The 19,399-nt window shown below is 45.4% G+C and overlaps 1 protein-coding gene across 2 annotated transcripts in view; it reads right to left on the bottom strand.

The window, feature by feature from the left end:
- Window positions 1–19,399, bottom strand: part of kcnd1 (potassium voltage-gated channel, Shal-related subfamily, member 1) — a 92,114-nt gene that overhangs the window by 43,019 nt on the left and 29,696 nt on the right. For both annotated transcript variants that reach the window (XM_049582449.1, XM_049582450.1), the window contains exon 4: window positions 15,407–16,119. In XM_049582449.1, the coding sequence (XP_049438406.1) occupies window positions 15,407–16,119 (713 nt within the window). The remainder of the gene's footprint in view (window positions 1–15,406; window positions 16,120–19,399) is intronic.

Here is a 19,399-nt window from a genome sequence, read left to right as displayed (position 1 = left end):
CTTCAGTACATTTTATTATGTAACAAGGAGTTTAATTAGCGTTTAGACGACACACATGACGCTGCGTTAATAAACACAGAATCTGGACACTGAATGTTTGACATGATGGAAACATGATGCAGAAACTAAAAATATCCTGCTGTGTGTGTGTGTGTGTGTGTGTGTGAGCAGCAGCATGTGAGCGTCACGTTCAGCTCAGGGTGACTGTGGGACAGGTGGAAAATAACACGTTTACTCTCTGTGATGAATAAAGATCAACACACACACACACACACACACACACACACACACACACACGTGCAGAAACAAAGGTCAGTGGCGTTGAGTTAAAGCCTCCGAGGAGCTGCTGCTGTTAAATGTCCGACACATTTTTTCTCTTTTAAAACACCGACTGTAGTTTCTATGATAAGAAGTGAGTTTGTCTTTAAATCAAATATGAGAACAAACATTTCTGAAGTTTCACAGTGACGTTTTGTTTCCACTCCTCGTCTCATCTGACATCTCATCATTCATCACTGAGATTTATGAACACGTGAAGAGTTTATAAAATCTGATAAAACGTTTTGTAACCATCATCATCATCATCATCATCATCATCAGTTTGTACCTGACAGAAAATAACTGTGAAACTATTTTGACAGCTGAAGTCATCTTCACTGTAAAAACATTTCATAGTTTATTAACTAAATACAATATTGACGATAACGATTGTAATGTGATTATAATAATGTTATATTACTAACATCAGTAACTGTAATGTATTAATGACAACATTAATGACTGTGTTAGTAATAATATTAATGTATCAGTAATTGCATGAAGAACTCTAACACATTAATAATAATAATGCTCGTGCTTGTAACGTTTTGGTGACAACATTAATGATGTAATGAATTAGCAGCAGTAATGATATTAATGGAAACTTTTAAGTTTTTATATTAATAACATGAATTATTTGAAGTTATTAGTAATTAAGTTAATAATAACGTCAAAAACAGTAATGCATCAATAATAACGTTAATAACTGTAATGAGTTAATAATAACGTTAATAACTGTAATGAGTTAATAATAACGTTAATAATTGTAATGAGTTAATAATAACGTTAATAACTGTAATGAGTTCATAATAACGTTAATAACTGTAATATAAGAAATATAAGTATCCAAGTATTTTCACTGTAACGGAGTATTTTTCACTGTAATGGAGTATTTTTCACTGTAACTGAGTATTTGTACTATAACAGAGTATTTTTCACTGTAACAGAGTATTTTACTGTAACAGAGTATTTTTATTGTAACAGAGTATTTTTACCATGTGGTATCAGTACCTTTACTGAAGTAAAGATTTCCTCCACCGCTGAGTTCACACCATCAGAACTTCCTGTCAGCTGTGCTTCTGTAATGGCAGCTCTCTGATTGGTCCGTTAAAACACTGAGCGGAGGTAAAGATGATTTTCAGAGTTTCAGTCACAGACTCAGTGAATAATTTATGACCATGTCCTGCGGCGTGCAGCGCCACGTTACTGTAATGTCTCATGCCATTAGCATACTCTGATAATTACTACAACCTGCTCATTAGCATATTACATAAGGAGCGGAGCGGCAGGAAATGTCATGTTCCTGCTGTGTGTGACATCATATTATACAGCTGTGACCTGTTACATAACACACACACACACACACACACACATTTACACTCACGTTCCCATCATGCCGCGGGACAAAGATTTAAAGATGGTATTTAGGAGAATCCAGAGGTCAGCACGAGGGACGAGACGCCGCTGTACCGGTGTTACGTGGGTTTCACCTATGCCCCGCCCCTTTAGGGAACCAGCAGCATCTTGAGCCCGTTGACTTTAACGAGAGACGTGAACGTCAGGAAACCACAGGAAATACTGGACCCAGTGTCTACCAGACACACTGTTGTTCCACGCATGTCTCCGTCTCAGCTCCGTCTCACCAGGTGTGCTAACAAACCTTATTCTCAGATGACATCAGACCTGATGGAGACTGCTCTGATCAGTCCACACCATGGTCACAACACTGCTCACTGAGGGGGCGGGGCCACTTGTGAAACAGGAAGAGTACTATTTCACACGACTGACGCAGCTGGTAGTGCATCATCTTTTATCATGGAGCATCTTTGATGTAACTCAGTCATGTGTGAACAACAGGGAGGTCAAAGGTCACCAAATCCCGACAAGTTCACTGTATGAATCCAACCAACACATCCTCACTGTGACCCTGTCACATAGTGATGTTTGGACGCCGACCTATGACCTCTGCCCCTCGGTGTCCACATCACCATGTGAAATATGATCCTCCTCGTCTTTATTCCTGCTCAGAGATTTTCTCCTCCAACCTCTCTCTGTGTAAATCAGCTTAATGTGAAATCTGTGCTGAAGGAAACGAGCTCTGATCCTCTGAGCTCTCAGCGTTATCAGAGACATGATGGTCCACAGGTGGATTCACACCTGCAGAGCTCATTTCATTTCCTCTGTCCTCACTGCTCGCTCTGAGGACGCCAGGCAGGAAGTTATTTATCTTCTTATTGTTCAGGAACAGGGAGACAATCAAGGAGCGACTACTGAAGACTGTGAGCCAGGAGAGGCAGCGAGTCGGCTCACTCCAAACTTTATTAACACCATCACCCCCTCACTGTGACCTCGTCACATGACCACGTTTGGTCACTGACATATGGCGTCCAAGGTACCCTGGGTGTGTTGGTTGTTGACGTTCTGGGACGCTGTGTCAACTTCAGCCTGTTACATGCATTGTCTGTTTTCAAAATACACTTCTGTTTTCACAGGAAATGTACAGTTTGATACAGTCTCTTTCAAAATAAAAGCACTACGTCGGTACAACACCAACTGATGTTTTTTTCCTTCAACAACACACACGTGGTCACGTTTAGCCAACACACACACGTGGTCACGTTTAGCCGACACACACACGTGGTTACGTTTAGCCGACACACACACGTGGTTACGTTTAGCCAACACACACACACACACACGTGGTTACGTTTAGCTGACACACACACGTGGTTACGTTTAGCCGACACACACACATGGTTACATTTAGCCAACACACACACACACGTGGTTACGTTTAGCCGACACACACACGTGGTTACGTTTAGCCAACACACACACACATGGTTACGTTTAGCCAACACACACACACGTGGTTACGTTTAGCTGACACACACACATGGTTACGTTTAGCCAACACACACACACGTGGTTACGTTTAGCCGACACACACACATGGTTACATTTAGCCAACACACACACACACGTGGTTACGTTTAGCTGACACACACACATGGTTACGTTTAGCCAACACACACACACACGTGGTTACGTTTAGCCGACACACACACATGGTTACGTTTAGCCAACACACACACACGTGGTTACGTTTAGCTGACACACACACATGGTTACGTTTAGCCAACACACACACACGTGGTTACGTTTAGCTGACACACACACGTGGTTACGTTTAGCCGACACACACACGTGGTTACGTTTAGCCGACACACACACGTGGTTACGTTTAGCCAACACACACACACATGGTTACGTTTAGCCGACACACACACACGTGGTTACGTTTAGCCGACACACACGTGGTTACGTTTAGCCGACACACACACGTGGTTACGTTTAGCCAACACACACACGTGGTTACGTTTAGCCAACACACACACACGTGGTTACGTTTAGCCAACACACACACACATGGTTACGTTTAGCCAACACACACACACGTGGTTATGTTTAGCCGACACACTCACACGTGGTTATGTTTAGCCAACACACACACACATGGTTACGTTTAGCCGACACACACACGTGGTTACGTTTAGCCAACACACACACACGTGGTTACGTTTAGCCAACACACACACACATGGTTACGTTTAGCCAACACACACACACGTGGTCACGTTTAGCCAACACACACACATGGTTGGGTTTAGGAACAAAGAACAGGGTTTGGCTTTACAATCTTACAGGAAGTGAGCACCGGCCTCCTGGGTGAAAGTTTGTCCTCCATCACGATCCAGACTGACATATTTCAGCAACAGCTGGATGGATTGTGAGAAAGTGTGGTTCATCCTTCATGTTCTCCTCAGGATGTAAAGAGGAACCAAGAATTCAAATATTTAATGATAAAATAAAACATAAGAAACGTCATCAGCCGTCAGACTGTTTCTGACGACGTAAATAATAAACACAAACTGATAATGTTCCCACAGATCTTCAGATGTGGATGTGCCGTTCACACAGAACCACAGATCAGAGCCTCGTTACAACGCTGCTGCTGCTGCTGCTGCTGCTGCCAGGACCCGATCGATTAATCACAGCTTATTGATCATTTTCACACTGTGTTCTCAGGTGCTGGTTTCCTCTCCCAGTATCCCAGTTTGGATCTGTGCTGGAGTCCTCAGGTTTTTACTCCACTGCAGCCAACAGGAAGAGAGGATAGATGTACAGTCGCACAGATCAGCAACTGAGATTTGTCAAACTACTGTTGACTCTGATCGCAATGACTCAGTTATCACTCTATACACGGGTCACATGTGGGTCACATGACCACAGGAGTTGTGGCAGGGAGCTCACAGCAGTGTGGTGTTGTAATGACGAAGGATTCAGACTCATGAATGGGCTCAGGCTGACTGTAGATCAGTCTCCTGTACACACACACACTGGTACAATCAGAGTTTGTGTTGGATAAAAATCAAAGATCTGAAATCAGACTCATTTATTTTTCTTCTTCTTCAGTTAACTGGCAGCACTTTCATCTCTGACTGCTCCTTCTGTCTGTAAACACTCGTTTCTAAAGAACTGATTATCTCCTTTAAATTCATTCTAAACTGACATGTACAGTCATTATCAGCTCTGTGATCACTTTACATGCAGATATCTAACGTCTCTCTGCCGGCTCCCTGATGTTACTTTGCTCTTTATCACTTCTGATAACTCATCTATAAAAACCCACTTCATGTGAGTCATTATAATCAAACAATCTCAAAGAAATGACTCAGCATCTCAAAATAAGGACAAACGATGCTCAGTCATTATTTTGAGAAAGTTTCTTGTGATACAGAGCAATGTGTGCTGCATTAGTTATTAGTTACCGTTCTTTTAAGATACTAACTCCTTATTATGAGACACTAGATCATTATTTTTAAATGGCAACTCATTATTTTAAGATTTTAAGTGATTTCCTTTTTTCTGACTGTAAATTGTGTCCCAAAAGGAAAATGTTATCAACATCTGTTTTATCTGATATAATAATAAGTTTTCAGTCTGTTCATCTCACATCAGTCATTTTTATTGCAGCAGATTCTTGTGAACAGTAAAAGCAGTTTACTTTATTATTGTCACAGGCCACCCAAAGTTTAATTCATCCTTGTAATATTAATGATTTATTTTATCAATTAAAAAATCAATTCTTGGCGTCTGTGTATTGTTAAGATACTGTCACACAAAAATATCATGACGATGCTGCATCAACATTTCCCCACCCAACAGACTGACATGATGTGAGTGGACATGTAAAAACATGTGTTAGTGGTTTGAGGTGGAGTTTGGTGTTGGACCTGTTTCCTGTTGAACCGTCATGTGGAGCTGCACCATAAGGTTTCAGGGACTAGTTTCATTGTGTCTGTTCAGAGACCAAAACCAAAGCCAAACAGTTTTACCAACTTCTCTCAGTGGGCGTCTGACGGCCGCAGGAGGACCTCAGACGCCATTTTCTCCCCCGTCAGTCAGCTGGAGGAAATGGAGGCGATAAACTGCGAAGCTTTACAGCATCGAACCCTCTCAGCCTAACACTCTGCGTCTTTGATTACATTCTTTTGATTTCTTTTGACCCCCCCCCCCCCCCCCCATCCTCCCCCGTCCTCCCCCCTCTCTATTAAAACATTAACAGTGTGCAGCGTGCACTGAGATGCTCTATAATTCCATCCAGGCTGTTTTATAAGGCCTGCTCCTCTCGCTCTCAGGCTCATATACATCCTGTTCCTCAGAGGAAATGGCTGCTTCCACTCTTGTTCTTATAAATAATGTTGATGATAAAGTGCTCTGCAGCAGCAGCAGCAGCAGCAGCAGCAGCACAGACTCTATACACTGAGTATAAAGCTGGTCCTATATACGCTCCTTTACTCTCAGGGGTTTTATGTAAACGTGACTAAAGATTAAATTCTTTGGATGAATTATTTTCATAAACTCAGAGCTGTAAATCATGTTTGAACCACAGAAGTTCTTCGGTCACGAGTACAGTCAGAACCCAACGGCAGCCCCAAAGACACATGGACAGTTTGTGTAGTCCTTAATGAAACTACTTTTAAACTCAGAGTGAGCAGGCCGGTGAAAAAGCAGTGCGAGTCAGTCTGTTGGATCAGAAACTTCCAAAACACGGGTTCAGTCCAAAGCACTTGGTGTGTCACACCGAAGCAGAGAGTGCACAATGGCAAACTGCTCCAACGTGTGCAGCGGTGACCGTGACGGAGCAGGTGGGAGACGATATCAGACGAGCAGGGAATCCAAAACCAGTGACTTTACCTGTTCATCCACCCGTGGGATGGATGAACAGGTAAAGTCACAATGGAGAGCTGGGTGACGATCTCTCCAAACAGCCACGGGGAACAGGCGAACAGGAACCAGCAACGTAGAAGCAGAGCTCTTGGTCGAGGACTGAAGGCTGAGTGGTTTACCAGGGAGCAAACGAAGCAGGAGAGTCAGGGGTCGGCGGGGTCGGTACATGGGTCGGAAGATACACTGGAATGTCTTGCATCCGAATGGCGAAGAACAATCTGGCAACGAGAGTCTGTGACAGGAGGTAATGATCCACAGGTGAGAGGCGTTAGCTTGATGAGGTGGACCGGCAGGAGCGGGAAATACGTGGGCAGGTGATAGACTGGCCGGTAGGTGTGGCGGCGAGGCGGAAGAGTGGAAAAGGACTGAATGAGCTGAGAAGACAGTATGGCAGGTAAAAAGTGCCCACTGTGACATCTACATCATTAGACAGAAAGTGTCACCAGTTGAATCTTAATTTCGGGACACTTTTTTCCTCATAAAATTATTATGGTAATAAACTGTTTGACCAAATCTCTCAGCTAACATCAGGCAGTTCTCACAAATTTCTCGTATGTTTTCCATCGAAAAGTAATGAACACAAAGTCATACATATCCCACATATTTTGAAAGGCTGTGATCATGTGACCAATGTGCTGACGGCAGTGAACAAGGAGGCAGAAGGAGGCAGGTTGGGATGGAGTCACGTGTCGGGATGACGCACTGAACCTTCTCTCTCTCTCTCTCTCTCTCTCTCTCTCTCTCTCTCTCTCTCTCTGTCTCATTGTGTCATGTGGATTACTGTTAATTTATTATGTTGATCTGTTCTGTACGACATCTATTGTATGTCTGTCCGTCCTGGAAGAGGGATCCCTCCTCAGTTGCTCTTCCTGAGGTTTCTACTGTTTTTTCCCCGTTAAAGGGTTTTTTGGGGAGTTTTTCCTGATCAGCTGTGAGGGTCATAAGGACAGAGGGATGTCGTATGCTGTAAAGCCCTGTGAGGCAAATTGTGATTTGTGATATTGGGCTTTATAAATAAAATTGAATTGACTGATTGATTGATTGACCTTTACGCTTCAGATCACGTTAATCACAGGTGGAAACACAGCAGGGACAAAAAGGTGAGTTTAGTTTCTATGTGTTGAAACTTATCTGTTCTCTCTTATTTCCAGCTGCTCATCGAAAGAAAACCAAGTTGAGATAATTTCAGCTTCTTACTGGAAGAACAGAAGAACATAAGATTCCTCCTGTGACACAAACGACTAATTATTCCATTGAAAGAGTTTTGTTTTTTTTACAATCCGAGCAGCTGAAGCAGAGTTTGGATTATCTGGAGTCCAGACACACAGACAGTGTTCATGTTTTCCTGGAAGCAGCAGCAGCTCTGAACGAGCTCCAGCAGATTATGTTTCCCCTTGCACACACACACACACACACACACACACACACACACACACACACACACACACACATATTGCTTGTGGAGGGGCTGCAGCAGGTTTATGATTTCACTTCTAGTTTATTTGCACAGTGATAAAACACAGCAGCAAAGCAATAAAAGCAACATGATGAAAAACAATGATAACGAAGTGAACAAAGAGAAACAGATGAGCAGGTCGAGGAGGGAGGAAGAGGAGGGAGGAAGAGGAGAGGGGGAGGAGGAGAGGGAGGAAGAGGAGGGAGGAAGAGGAGGATAGAGTGGAGAGAAAAAGAACAAATGGTTTAAACTGAATTTAATGGATAAATGTTTCTCCATCATGACGCTGTAAAACCGTTTAAACGCCGTCTGAAACATGACAGGAAACTGAAAGTCTCCTCTGAAACCAAGAAGTAAAAAACTATAAACAAACTTTACGATCATTTTCTAGATCATCCATCGGTGTCAGAATGATTTCCTTCATTTAGAGACTGAAGTTGATCCGTCAACAATTAGTTGTTCCAAATTAGTCTGCACAAGGTGATGCTGGGTAAATCTTCACTGGCCTCCATGCTGCTCTCTACTGTTTCCTGACTGATTTTCTGGTTTGTTTGTGATGCTGAACGTGACACACAAAAATGAGAAGTCCCACCCTGTGGTTGTATGACTCCGCCCACCAGTCCACCCTGTGGTTGTATGACTCCGCCCACCAGTCCACCCTGTGGTTGTATGACTCCGCCCACCAGTCCACCCTGTGGTCGTATGACTCCGCCCACCAGTCCACCCTGTGGTCGTATGACTCCGCCCACCAGTCCACCCTGTGGTCGTATGACTCCGCCCACCAGTCCACCCTGTGGTTGTATGACTCCGCCCACCAGTCCACCCTGTGGTCGTATGACTCCGCCCACCAGTCCACCCTGTGGTTGTATGACTCCGCCCACCAGTCCACCCTGTGGTCGTATGACTCCGCCCACCAGTCCACCCTGTGATTGTATGACCCCGCCCACCAGTCCACCCTGTGGTTGTATGACTCCGCCCACCAGTCCACCCTGTGGTCGTATGACTCCGCCCACCAGTCCACCCTGTGGTTGTATGACTCCGCCCACCAGTCCACCCTGTGGTTGTATGACTCCGCCCACCAGTCCACCCTGTGATTGTATGACCCCGCCCACCAGTCCACCCTGTGGTTGTATGACTCCGCCCACCAGTCCAGTGTCTCTGACAGTCTCCATCCATGTCAGTGAAAACATGGATGCTTCACACACAGAAGATCTATACAATCAGCACAGTTTCAAGATTAGAGTCACCAATTCAGTATCTGACCAAATGTCTCCCCTTCTGTTCCTGAGATATGACGTTAAAACATGATGATGTCACAGTCAAGCTGACCTTTGACCTTTGACCTTCATTATTTTATCCTGTTAGACATTTGTGTCAAGTTTGGTCAGAATTAGTGAATGAATTGACCTTCAACCACAAAATTCTGATCAGTATATTTTTCAGTCCAGGTGGACGTTTGTGTCAAATTTGAGAAAATTTCGTCAGGCTGTTCTTGAGATATTGTGTTCAAGAGGATGGGACAGGTGCACAGCCCAGAAACACAGTGCCTCAGGTCTATCGCCGGCACAGAGACATAAAAACAAAAACAGAAAGGTCTACTGGCAACGGAACGGAAGTCTACCAGCTATTTTTAGCGTGTTTTCCCGTGTCTAACAACCTGCATATACATGCTTATTTTGGCGGGAAAAGGGTCTAAGATGGTTCATTTTTAAAACATAATTAAGGTGAAAACAGCATGTATCCACGGCTGCTTTATAAATTCACTTTCCTCTATATCAACAAAAGGCCTAAATCTCTTCTTTTACTCAGTAAGTCATTTATACTTTGAACTCTCATTTCAAGTGTCTCATATCAGATTAAATCCAGAGATGATTTCATACACGTGCGCGTGTTCATACTGTGCTTTCCTCTGTTGGACACATCACACATCTGATCACCAGGCCCAAACACAATCTGCAGATTGAACTGTTTTCAGCGCTGATCCAAAATGACAAACTGTGGACCACCTGGTCTCAATCTGAAGCACTTGGTCAGTGACTTCCAGCGACGGACACTGACAAACACGCCAACTGTCTGGATACGTCTGTGTGATTCCTGCTGCTCTGGGATGAGGGCAGATATTTAATAATAGATTTAAATAAACTGATGTTCTGTGACATTTATGATCAGACGCAGCACAGACTGAGTGTGTGTGTGTGTGTGTGTGTGTGTGTGTGTGTGTGTGTGCAGAGACTAGTTAAAGCTGGAGTAGGAAGTTTCATTCTGACATCACTGGGCAAACATCCCATAATAAGCTTTGAGAATACTGTGACTCAAATTTCCTCTCAGAGCACTTGGCTCCTGCTCCTCCTCTCGTTTTCAGGAGATTTTGTCCAATCACAGGTCATTTCAGGCAGAGAGCGTTCCTATTGGCTGTTTGCAGATGTTTGTCGTCCCTTCAGACGGTGAACGTCTGATTCAGAGGAGAAGAATCCTGCAGAGAAAGTTTCTGTTCCAGCACCGAAAACAACTTCCTGCACTGCAACACCCAAAAACCAAGATGGACGGATCAGAGTCAATAAACTAAATCAAACACGAGTCAGGAAAGAGTTTCAGAGATTGAAATAAATTGTTGCTAACAGTTTAGCCTTCTGCTAACAGAAGCTAAAGGCTAACAGCTGCAGCTTCATGTTTACGTAGCTAACGTGTCCTTCGCCTCACTCCCCGCCGCTACAGACCACCTCACTGGGAGAAGAGTGGGCAGCAGCTCCGCAGACTGACCCCCAAATTCCACCAAATGGTTGTTGGTTGCGTCTGCACTCCGGAGCGGCAGCGGAGCTGATCCACTTCAATTCTAGCCAATGTCCTCCGCAACAGATACGCAGGACTTCTATTTTTGCCGGACGCTGGAGCACAACACAACAATTCAGCACGGAGCAGATCGTGCGGGGCAGGAAGTCATGCACAGAAAATAAAACATCCGGTTAATTTTCAAAGTAAAATACACAGTGTTCACGGCGGATCATATTTCCCTGCACTACACCTTGAAAACGTCATAATGGGCGGAGGCAGGTTTGAAGTCAACAGGTCAGAGGTTTTCAGATGTCATTTCACCCCGTTGACACCATGGACGAGGAGATGTTAATCATGGAGGTGCACCCAGATGTCTTCCTACTACTCCTCTGGTTCTGTGGTTCTGTTTATAGAAACTACATCTTGTTATATCGCGTGATTATGAGTGAATTTGCGAGATCTCATGGGTCCTCGTGACTCCCACTGTCCAGCAGACCTGCACCGCTCCGCATAGCAAACGCAGCCAGTGGGTGTTGACGGACGGCAGAGCACGCAGCAGATAACCAGCGCTGCCGGTCCGCAACGGACACACATCCAGTGGAATTCCAACGTGACCTCCAGTCAGCGGCTGCAGACATCAGATCAAACTCCAGCTCAGAGGGACCGGACAGCCCCGCCTCCCCACCACATCAGAAAACTTTCTGTTGCTGCTGTTACACAGGTTAGACCTGACACTGCTGCTGGACACCAGCTCGCTGTGACACCAACACCTGGAGGGTTTGAGCTGAATTTGATCAGCTACAGCTGCTGAGTGAAGGTCTGTCTGCCCGCTCTCCTCCCAGGGAATCAAAACACAGCAGCGGGGAGCGAGGCGGTTCCTAACAGCTATTCCTTGTGTCACCTGTAGTCTGGTAAACATTTAGAAAGCCAAACAGCATGACTTTCAATACAGTGAAAAGAGTGAGGGCTGGGGCACCACTGCTGACATGTTTTAAACACAAATACAGTCCGACAGGCCGACACCCATGAAACATCAGAGAGGTAACACAGATACCACCAGAGCTAGTGACAGGGCAGACTGATGTTTGTCTGTTTGTCGGCTGGATTTATATAAAAAACCTTTCTCAGTGAGCTTGAATAATTCAGAGACTTAAAACAGTGACTGTTCTGCAGCTCCACGTGATGCAACTGAACGCTACATCATTTATTAATCGATCAAACTGAAACTCTGACGAACTGATCTCATGTATCTGGAGCCACATCTGGACCTGATCAGCTCTGGTCAATGATCAATACGAGCAACAAGAGAGAAGAGAGGGGAGGACAAACAGAGGGACACTCCCCACAAGAAAACAGGGAGTAGCTGAGAGCTGGAGGAGAGGAGGAGGAGGAAGAGGAGGAGGAAGAGGAGGAGGAGGAAGAGGAGGAGGAGGAGAGGTAAAAGCCTGAGTTGTGTTTTTCTGCCTGGAGAATCCATTTAGAGGTCGGCCTCTCCCCGCTGATAACTAATGGACCTGAAGACTGAGGAAACAAGGAGAGGAGAGGAGAGGAGAGGAGAGGAGAAACAACGAGGAGCTGATGGAGGAAGTGAAGGGACCTTTCAGAATAAAAGCCTCCAGTGAGTGTCAGAGACATAACCAAAGTGTCCTAACAGAGGTTTCCTTCAGCTGTACGAATCAACATCTGCACCTCATTATTCTCGTTAATATTAACATTATGGGTTTTTAATTAACATAAGCTGTCCAATCAGAGAGTGACCTGTCTGTCCTCTCAGGGTGAGCAGGAAACAGGAAACAGGTGTGAAAGACTCCTCACTCACATATACTGTTTGTAGGCGCTGCATTGACTGTGCCGCCAAGTTTATGATCTATGTGGGGTAGAAAAAAAAGTGAATTATAATCTATATATTGAGTCTGTAATGGCTGCTGGACGCTCAGTAGACGACTGTGTGTGTCAGACTGACAGGAACTGAAATACTGACGTGGAGGAAAATGATTTATTGTCATGAGGAAGAATAAAAACTCACATTTGTCAGACACGACTTTGGTGTATTTTCTCTGGTTAAATATTTGTGGAGACGTCCCTGTAGAATATAATTTAATGTGGAAGTAGACAACTGACCGACTAACTGCGCACTAGCGAGCTAACACTGTCTGTTTATGAACTCCTTTATTATCATATCAGAATAAAGTAACTGTCAGCACCGCTCACTTTAAAAAGGAAACACATCAAACAGATAATGGATCATAGATGTTTGTTTCTGACGGCCAGCGATCAGCCATTGCTAACGCACCTTTCAAGCTAACATAGCTAGCATGTTAGCGAGCCTTTCAGTATCGTGGCTGGATGGAAACCAATCTGAAGTCACGTTAAAATGAGCAGTGGGTAAAGTTACTGTATTGTGTTATGATCAATGACCTGATAAAAAGCAGACGGTGTTAGCTCGCTGGTGGAAAGTTGTTCAATGTTACTTCCACATTATATTTCATCGGATCGTCTCCACAGGTGTTAACAAGGAAAATAAACCAAATTATGGATACACAATAATCCATATATATATCCAATATATAACAACTTGACTGGGTGTGGTTACATGATGGCTTCTCATTCTGAATGAGGGTTTACACGGAGATCAGTTTATCAGGGAAGGTTTCTGATTGGATAGGGGGCGGGGCGGATGTTAAGTGTTTACGTTTACCGGAAGAAAACACTGTAGTCCTCGCTCCGGATAACAAGATGCTTGACGACGCCGTTCTTAGTGCCTTGTTCAGGCTTGTTTTGCTTATATTCTTGAAGCAGCAGTACGACAACAACCTTGTTCTGCTAATGCTTCGTCTGTTGAGGAGGAGAAGGGAGGTAGAAGGTCAAAGAAGGGAGGTAGAAGACCGTGCTGTGGAGAATGGAAACCGGTGAGTGCAACGAGTCCGACTGCTCTATCTCAGCCCGTTGCTATGCGCGCTATATACGTCATGGCGCCAGAAGGGCAAGGAAACGAGCATGTGCAGAAAGACCAGAATGAACTTAAAGAGGAATGAGTGTATACAAGTGAGAGAAATTCTTTCATTGGGAATTAGAAACAGAATATTCCAGCCCCTTACATCAGATTGAATTTTCAGTCACGTTGGTCATTTTCATTGTGAATTAGGTGTTTACAAGATCACTGTTAATAGGAATGAACTTTCATTCTGAAGGAAAAGGGAATTAAACTGTCGATGTAAACACACTCACTGACTCATAACTGATATCAATATATCCACTTTATCCCACCTGATGTCAGTGATCATCATCAAGTCTCTTCTGTAGTGAATTAACATCATATCATACACACAGACTGTGATGGTGACGGCCCACCAGCAGGTGGAGACATGAATTTACTGTGTCTGTGACGTTTACTCATCATGCTAAATAAGAAAACAACATGTTGGCTGATTGTGATCATTTTAAAGCTGATCAGCTGATAACGTGTCATATCATCGTGCATCCCTAAACCAAAGTCGTGTCTGACAAATGTGAGTTTTTATTCTTCCTCATGACAATAAATCATTTTCCTCCACGTCAGTATTTCAGTTCCTGTCAGTCTGACACACACTCTCGTCTACTGAGCGTCCAGCAGCCATTACAGACTCATTAACTGCAGACACTGCGATCAGTTGACAAATATAATCGTTACAATACTTTATATGCAGATCATCCTCAGCTGCTGTTCACTGTCATTTATTTACAGTTAGTCTCGACCTCTCAAACATGGCGGCGCCTCTGACATACGATCCAACGTCCAATGAGGCCTCCATGTTCCTGGATCTGTGCTCAGAGCTACAGACACACTCAAACATTTAACCCTTCACTTCACTGAAACAACGTCTCTTTATTTCTCTGAACAAAACAAAGCAAAGCTCCAAACTGAGTTTCACACTGGTTTACTACACACACACTCCACCATTCACACCTCCCAGTATCACACTCCATCTCTCACTCTCTCCATTCACAGACAGGTAGGAGTGTACGGACATATAGAGGAGACACGACGCCAACTGTGTGTGTGTGTGTGTGAGTGTGAGTGTGTGTGTGTGTGTGTGTGTGTGTGTGTGTTATAAAGCGGTATGGTGATTCGGTCGGAGCTTATGGCGGCAGTTTTCCTGACTCACTCTATTTCTGATGTTTCCAAAGGCTCTTTGAACAGCAGATAATAGATCAGTGCTGGAGAGCTGTAGGGTGAAGACACCATCATCCTCACACACACACACGCACACACACACACACACTCTCCATCCACATGGCAGCAGCGAGCGTGTGTGTGGGCGGCGGCAGGGTGAAGATACACCACCGTACTCGAGAAGCAACGAGTGGGAGGCAAACGCACAAACACACACGGTTTCACACTTCATCTCTTTTCATGGTGGAAACAGACTGTAGAGCCCTCCTCTGTAGCCAGTAATAATGACACAGCACATGTGCCGACACGCAACAGGACGACCACGGCGAAGGACACACACATTAACAGCAGTCCATCAGCAGCTACAGCAGCTGGTGAAAATCACACACAACGTTAAACTGATGTCAACTCACCCGAGCGTGGTCATGGTGACGATGGTGTACCAGAAGGAGGCTGGGATGGAGGTGAAGGTGGAGCCCTTGGTGCCCTTCTCGGCGTAGAACATGACGGTGGCGAAGATGATGATGGCCATGGTGAGGGAGAAGAGCAGGAAGCCGAGCTCGGAGGCGCAGCTCTTTAGCGTGTAGCCCAAAATCCTCAAACCCTGCGAGTGACGCGAGAACTTGAAGATCCGGAAGACGCGGAAGACTCGGAGGGTGACGAAGGCGCCGCTCACGTCCTCGTTCTCGGGCATCACCAGGCCGATGTAGTAGGGCATGATGGCCACCACGTCGATCACCGACATCACCGAGCGCATGAACTTGCAGCGGCTGGGCGCGGCGAACAGACGCATCAGGTACTCAAAGGTGAAGATGAGCACGCAGGCCGTGTCCATGCAGAAGAAGGCCAGCTGGTACTTCTCCCCGCAGGGAAGGTCTTTGACGCTGCCTTTGGGGGGCCGGCAGGGGACCGTCTCCACCACGTTGGCGATGACGGAGACAGCGATGAAGAAGCCGGTGACGTAGTAGAAGACCAGCGCCATGGTGGAGGTGTGGGGGTTCTCGAAGGCTCGCCACAGACGTTCCCTGGAGGTGCTGTGTGGAGGGAGGGGCGCGTCCATCGCCTCGTTGGCCTCCGTGTCCTCCGCCAGACGCTCCTGGTTCTCCTTTTTCCTGTCCCGGTATTCCTTCACAAAGAGACGAAGAGGAAGACGACATCAGCCAACTTATAATTCATCATCTCCTCCACCCAGCGCCACCTGAACCGCACCACAATCACACTGTTCCAAACTTCAGAAGCGTGTCAACAAACGGCGTGACGCCTCTAAACATCATTCATGATCAGCATCTGACCAAATGTCTCCCCTTCTGTTCCTGAGATATGACGTTAAAACATGATGATGTCACAGTCAAGCTGACCTTTGACCTTTTGACCTTCATTATTTTATCCTGTTAGACATTTGTGTCAAGTTTGGTCAGAATTGGTGAATGAATTCTTCAGTTATGGACAAAACATGTTCTGTGAGGTCACACTGACCTTTGACCTTTTACCAGCAGCTAGCAAACACACACACACACACACACACACACACACACACACACACACACACACACACACACACACAGCAGTAGTGTCCACTGTTTCAGATGGTTAATAATAATTTTTGGAAATGTTATCAACATTTTTCTGACATTTCAATAATTATTTAACAGTTTCAGTTTTTTTCAGATGTTTTTAACATATATTTGGAAAATTTAATATTTTTTATTTTATAATTTTTTCAGACATTTTATTAATTCTACTGATGATAATAATAGTTTTATTAATGTCACTAATGTGAGCCTGTATGTTGACCCTGCAGCATCACTCAGTGTGTGAAGCTGTGACATCATAGCCTGTGATTCAGTGGGCGCCGTCATCGTACAGTCTGCTGACATCACACTGGATGGTTGTTAGCTCCATGTCTCACAGAGCAGCTGACTGATCAGATGTTACGGTCTGTGGGACGATTAAAGACAAGAGGACACTGAGACAGTATAAAGTTTGTCAGTGTGACTTTTCCTCTCTGAGACGAGAGGTGTTAAAATAATCTCATGTTTGTACGAAGCTTCAGCCATTTTGATTTTATTTTTGTTGTCATGACTTTAAGTTACTGCTTCTGTCTGCGAGGCGTGGCCACAGTCTGTGAGTCAGCTCCACCCCTCGCTCCTCCTCAGCTCCACCCCTCGCTCCTCCTCAGCTCCACTCATCGTTCCTCCTCAGCTCCACCCCTCGTTCCTCCTCAGCTCCACCCCTCACTCCTCCTCAGCTCCACCCCTCGCTCCTCCTCAGCTCCACTCATCGTTCCTCCTCAGCTCCACCCCTCACTCCTCCTCAGCTCCACCCCTCGCTCCTCCTCAGCTCCACCCCTCGTTCCTCCTCAGCTCCACCCCTCACTCCTCCTCAGCTCCATCCCTCGCTCCTCCTCAGCTCCACTCATCGTTCCTCCTCAGCTCCACCCCTCGCTCCTCCTCAGCTCCACCCCTCGCTCCTCCTCAGCTCCACTCATCGTTCCTCCTCAGCTCCACCCCTCGCTCCTCCTCAGCTCCACCCCTCGCTCCTCCTCAGCTCCACTCATCGTTCCTCCTCAGCTCCACCCCTCGCTCCTCCTCAGCTCCACCCCTCGCTCCTCCTCAGCTCCACCCCTCACTCCTCCTCAGCTCCACCCCTCGCTCCTCCTCAGCTCCACCCTCTCATCCTAACATGGTCACTTCTGGCTCCAAAAACAAGATGGCGACAGTTGAAATGCCAAACTGGAGGCATCAGAGCTGCAGTCCACAAACCAACAGGTGATGTCACCAAAGCTGCATCCATCATTTATACAGTCTGTGGTTACTGACAGTAAACTGAGTCTGATTTCATGATGATAGTTTTGTACCTGTGAGCTGATCACTGTTAACATCATGTCAGCTGCTGACTTCAGCTCCGGTCACTGTTCATAAAGCCTGATATCACAGATTTACTCAGGGCTTTGATCTTTATCTGACCTCTGACCTCTCGCTTCCACTAAGGAAAACTCCCCAGAATAAACCTTTACCAGGGATAAATCATGACCTGACAGTGAGCTGATACTGGGACCAGCACAGAATTAATAAACCAACACACCTCTAAAGGAATTAAGAGCCTTTTCTTCACCACAAACTGATTCAGTTTCCACCAAAACACCAATAACTCACTTTGAGCTCCGTCATTTTAATGATCGTTCTGAGGTCAGATTCACTAAGGTTAGCTCTCCTGTTAGCCCTTAACGAGCTAATATAGTCATAAATTAAACTTTAAACTTGTGCAGCAGCCAGCGACCTCCACAGCCACTAATAAACTGATCTGAGGGACGTTAAAGTCCTTCGTCAAACCCTGGATAACGAGCCAAACTCTTTCATTTACCGAAAGAAAAGCAGCAGAACATGTGAAATTACTGAAGGAATAAAAATAAAAAGCATGTGGACGTTTCTCCAGGGAAACTGTGGGGGAAGTGTGAGCAAGTGAAAACATTGAAATCCAGAAATGAGAATCTCTCACAGCTGAATCAACGTTTGTGAAGATGATGGAGTCTGCCAAATCTGAGGAAGCACGCCACCGAGCAGCTCGTGAGTCAGTGACGGGTCAGATCTGAAAACAAGGATATAAAGACGTGAGAGCCTCCGAGGATAACGTGACAAACGGCGAGATAAAGAGCTCTGAAGGTGATTTGTTACTGAGACAGCGAGCGGCCAGGAAAATGACTTGTTTATGGCTCGTTAAAGAAATCACTCAGAAACACGAAGCCAAAAGCAGCAGCTATAAAAGAGCTAAATCAGACTCCATGTGAGCCGCTGCTGTTTCAGAGGGCTCATCACTGCCGTCTTAATGAGCCGGAGGTTTATCATGCAGTCTGTTATAATCCCCCTCAGATCCATCGCTGCTCTTACACTGTAGCCATTTAGCTGATCATGCTCTTCTCCAAAGAGACTTAATGAGAGCAGCAGCAGAACAAGCCACACTACAGTCAGGCATTAGTAGGAAATCAAAGGTCAAAGGTCACAGCACACACATGAGTACACCAGGAAGGATGTAGACGTTATAAAGATTAGAATCTGTCCTCCTTTATTGGACTGTGTTGAGCCGAAACAAAACAGGTCGGCACTCGCTGCAGAATACAGACGACAACATTTAGACACAGACGTGTTTCAGCTGCAGAGCCGTCATCACGTGTTGTTGTGTTGAGCTGCGACAAAAAACACAACAGCGTCGAGGATCACAGACGTGAGTCCATGTCCAACATGTTCCTGCAGCTGCTTCACAGTAAAAGTCTGTAATGGACCGAAGGACTGAGCTTGAGATTTGGTCGTTAAATACAAATATGCATCTATTAATATTTTGCAAAATAAAGTGCAGGAGCAGAGAAGAAGAGCTGCTGCAGGAGCTGGTCTGTACAAGCAGAAAGCGAG

Source organism: Epinephelus fuscoguttatus, linkage group LG7, assembly GCF_011397635.1.
Source record: "Epinephelus fuscoguttatus linkage group LG7, E.fuscoguttatus.final_Chr_v1".
Taxonomy (NCBI): Eukaryota; Metazoa; Chordata; class Actinopteri; order Perciformes; family Serranidae; genus Epinephelus; species Epinephelus fuscoguttatus.
The sequence above is the reverse complement of the archived record's forward strand: the minus strand, read 5'-3'. Positions and strand labels throughout refer to the sequence as shown.